This window comes from Octodon degus, unplaced genomic scaffold (assembly GCF_000260255.1).
Source record: "Octodon degus isolate 3935 unplaced genomic scaffold, OctDeg1.0 scaffold00056, whole genome shotgun sequence".
NCBI lineage: Eukaryota > Metazoa > Chordata > Mammalia > Rodentia > Octodontidae > Octodon > Octodon degus.
The window spans coordinates 11,194,896-11,198,644 of NW_004524632.1; the positions used below are offsets into that span (position 1 = coordinate 11,194,896).

A 3,749-nucleotide genomic window follows, 5' to 3' on the forward strand; every position below is an offset into this window, starting at 1 on the left:
TTCCGGCGTGAGCGGCGAAAGCCGGGAGGGCGAGCAGCGGGGCGAGTAGGCAGCGAGCGGCGGCGGCGGCGGCGGCGGCGGGCGCCGGCACGGAGGGAGCGAGCGAGCGAGCGGCCAGAGAGCCAGCGAGGGCGGCCGGGTCCCGAGGGCAGCGGAGACTCCTCAGGTCCCTCCGGCCCCCGCCCCGGAGCCCTCAGCGCCTCCGGTCTCCCGCGGAACGGACACGGCCCGGCCCGGCCATGGCCTCGTTGCTGAAGGTGGATCAGGAAGTGAAGCTCAAGGTAGCGGCGCCGGTCCGGGCCTCCTCACCCCTCGCCTCGAACCCCGGGCCGCCGGCCGGTCCCCCGCGCCCCGCAGCGTCTTTGTCTCCTTGGGGACCCAGGCTCCGCGTCTCCGTGCGGCGCGGCCCAGCCCCCGCCCGACTTCGGCTGCGCGGGTCGGGAGGAGCGAGGGAGACGTCGGGCCGTCGGGGCGCAGAGCCGGCCGGGCCCCGCGGACACGTGCTCGGCGCGCGGCTGCGGGCGGCCCTCCCCTCCCGGCGCTGTCCGGGTCCCGCCCCGGGCGCTGCCCGACCCTGCTCTTGGGGCCGGCCCGTCTCGTCGCGGGCCTGGGCTGGCAGAGTGCAGCATTTGTGAGCTCACGCCCTGCTGCATAGCTGTCTTTTGTCTGCTTAACAGATTCCCTTAGCTCCAGACGCAGGGAGGGCGGGAGGAAGGGGAGCGGGCAGAGGAGGCGGTTTGCCCCTCCGGAGATGGAGAAATGGGTCCTCAAAAAGAGAAAATATTTACAGTCTGGGGGCCTCTCAGCTTCTCATTGTAACTTCAAGGTGAGGGAAAGTCAGCTGGATGTGGGATTCCCAGCCCTGCCCTTGCCTGTGCCGCCAAATACTGAATTGCTCTCCCTGAATCTCTGTCCTTGTTGCTTCAGGTTGATTCTTTCAGGGAGCGGATCACAAGTGAGGTGAGTGAAGCAGGAAAGCGCGCGTGGTGGTTAGCAGGGAGCTCCCCAGAGAGGAGATGTTGGAGAGAGGCCCTCTCCTGGGTTCTAATTGGAGTGTATCTCCTCTTACCTAGGCAGAAGACTTGGTGGCGAACTTTTTCCCAAAGAAGTTGTTAGAACTTGATAGTTTTTTGAAGGTGAGACACTTTTTTTTCCTTAAATTTCCCATTTTTTGGCCCTAGTCTTTCTGAGAAATGGAGCAAATTGCGTTCTGTTTTGTTGTGTACTCTAGGGCACTCTAATTTCTTGGTTTTTAAGTGAAATACTTCTTTGTTTAGTTTGAAAAGACTGATGGTGTTTTGGGGGCGGGGTCTCTTTCAGGAACCCATCCTGAACATCCATGACCTGACCCAGATCCACTCCGACATGAATCTCCCGGTCCCTGACCCCATCCTTCTCACTAATAGCCACGACGGGCTGGACGGTGTAAGTGTCCTCTGTTCATCCCTGCTGCATTCTTAAGCAGTAGGTTTTTGGCCCTCCACTTCTCGCTAACTTTGAAGACAGTGGAGTCTAGACCAGGAGTGTTGTAGTCAAGATGACCCCAGTGGTGTCCATTTATAGCGCGAGGTGGGTGTGTTAATGCTGCTCTGTGTGGCGGAGAGTGAGTTTCAAGCACAACTAAACTTCCTCAAGTGCCCTGCTCTGAACCAGGCCTTTCTTACCCCTTGAGTCCTGTTGCAGCAGGAGGCACTCTAGCTGTGTGATTCTCCCTGTCTTTCCTCCAGTTCCTCTGAGTCTTGTCTTTATCAGTCATGTGTCTGAAAGGTCTTATCACATGTGTGGAACTGGACTGCGCTCTGCATCAGCCATGCGCATCTGGAGGCAGGAGCAGTCTTGCTGAATATCTTCGCATCTTTAACCCCTGGCTTTGTTCCTGCTGTGTGGCAGTGTTGATTGCATGTGTGTTGATTGAGTGTTGTGTTCATTTATAGAACTAGCAGACTGTACATGCTCCTTTAATTATTCTCAACCTGCCTTGATTGCTTTCTTGTGTTCTTTACAGTGTTATGACCTTGATTGCTTTAACTGTGTCATCTTTTTGCAAGTTCAGGATTTTAACACAATGCAAGTTGCTTTTTTGGCAAGAGCTTCTTAAAAGCTGTTCGGGAAATTGTACAGAAACCAGTAAGACAGGAGCCAGGGATATAACTCAGCAGCGCAGCGCCTGCTTGGCAAGTGCAAGGTCCTGAGTACAAGAAAGAAAAAGAAACCAATAACCCAGCCCGTGGGGTCAAGGAAGGGAAGAGGCTTGTTTGAGGGCTTTGGATGGACGTGTGGAGGCCTAGGGCCGGCTAACTCCTGCCTCTTTGTGCTGTAGCCCACTTACAAGAAGCGGAAGTTGGATGAGTGTGAAGAGGCCTTGCAAGGTAAGGTCCCAGCTCACCTGAGCCTCCTTGGTGGCCAGCGGGCCCGAGAGGCAGGCAGAGTCTGGGGCCTCTGGGTGAGGGAGGACACTGAGTGGAGTGTCCAGCCCCGGGACCTCCAGGCCCTTCAGCTGCGGTTATTCTCTAGCTGTCTAAACTGATTCTTCCAAGAACAGAATTTAGGACTTGGTGTAATTGCCAGGGAGGCATGACTGGAGTTGGAAGCTGTACAGCTCGGATTTCTCATGGAAGTCCTAATTCCATGTTTCTTTTCTTTCCCCTTTTTAATTTTTTCCTCGTTTTTAAACAGGAGGTGGCCTTGAGTTCACTTTATAGCCTATGTGGGCCTCGGACTCAAAATGATCCTCCTGCTTCAGCCCCCCCAAGTTCTGGGATACAGGCATGTGTCGGCCTCCCCTTTTAATGTTATTTGTGGACATGGTGGCACAAGCCTGTATAATCCCAGTATTCTGGGAGGCGGAGGCAGGAAGATCACAAATTTTAAGTGTTGCCTGGGCAGAGACCCTCTCTCAAAAAACAAAGGGTTAGGGATGTTGCTGAGTGTGAAGGTTCTGGATTCAGTCTCCAGTACCACAGAATAGAGGTGTTCTGTGCTCTGCAGACTCACGGCCCATCAGCTGTTCATCTTTGGATGCGCACATCTCGCATGGATTGTGTTAGTGGTGTTGCGGCAGGACACCCAGAACGGCCAGGGCCCAGCAGCTCACGGGCAGGGAAGGCATCCACAGCGAGACTTCCCGTGCACCCTGATGCCGGCCCTCTCGTCCTGCCAGGAACCAAGGTGTTCGTGATGCCGCATGGGATGCTAAAGAGCAACCAGCAGCTGGTGGACATCATCGAGAAGGTGAAGCCCGAGATCCGGCTGCTGATCGAGAAGTGCAACACGGTGCGAGGGGCCTCGGGGGGTTGGGACTCGGGCGCAGGCTGGCCCCTGGCGGGCGCCTCCAGCAGCATGTGTTGTGGTTCTAAATCAAAGAAAAGGCTGAAGCCCTCCTGTGTGCACTTGGTCTTCTCACCATCCAGGTCAAAATGTGGGTACAGCTCCTGATTCCCAGGATAGAAGATGGAAATAACTTCGGGGTATCCATTCAGGTAACGTGGGCAGGAGGCTTTGGGATGGACCTTCTCTTCCCCTGCCTGTGTGTCCTTGTCCTTCGGGACTGCCATGGAGAGGCAGGGAAGCGACTTTCTTCTTCTGTAGTCCTGGGTGCTTGAACCTGGGGCCTTCATACTGGCTGACTTTGTCGCCACTTTTTAAGATTTGGAGATGCAGTTTCACTAAGTTGCTGAGGCTGAGTGGAGTGCAGAGGGCTGGGGCTATGAGTGTGCCAGCTTGGAAGTGGCTTTTTTTTTTTTTTTTTT

The 3,749-nt window shown here is 55.4% G+C and overlaps 1 protein-coding gene across 2 annotated transcripts in view; it reads left to right on the plus strand.

The window, feature by feature from the left end:
- Psme3 (proteasome activator subunit 3) overlaps positions 1–3,749 on the plus strand; it is a 6,496-nt gene continuing 2,747 nt past the window's right edge. The window contains exons 1-7 of one of the 2 annotated variants that reach the window (XM_004633798.2): positions 1–281; positions 928–960; positions 1,074–1,136; positions 1,321–1,425; positions 2,321–2,369; positions 3,161–3,273; positions 3,411–3,479. In XM_004633798.2, coding sequence (XP_004633855.1) covers positions 240–281; positions 928–960; positions 1,074–1,136; positions 1,321–1,425; positions 2,321–2,369; positions 3,161–3,273; positions 3,411–3,479 — 474 coding nt within the window. In that variant the 5' untranslated portion in view covers positions 1–239. Of the gene's footprint in view, positions 282–729; positions 827–927; positions 961–1,073; positions 1,137–1,320; positions 1,426–2,320; positions 2,370–3,160; positions 3,274–3,410; positions 3,480–3,749 lie in introns of those variants that run through there. The other variant, XM_023718090.1, reaches the window with a different exon arrangement.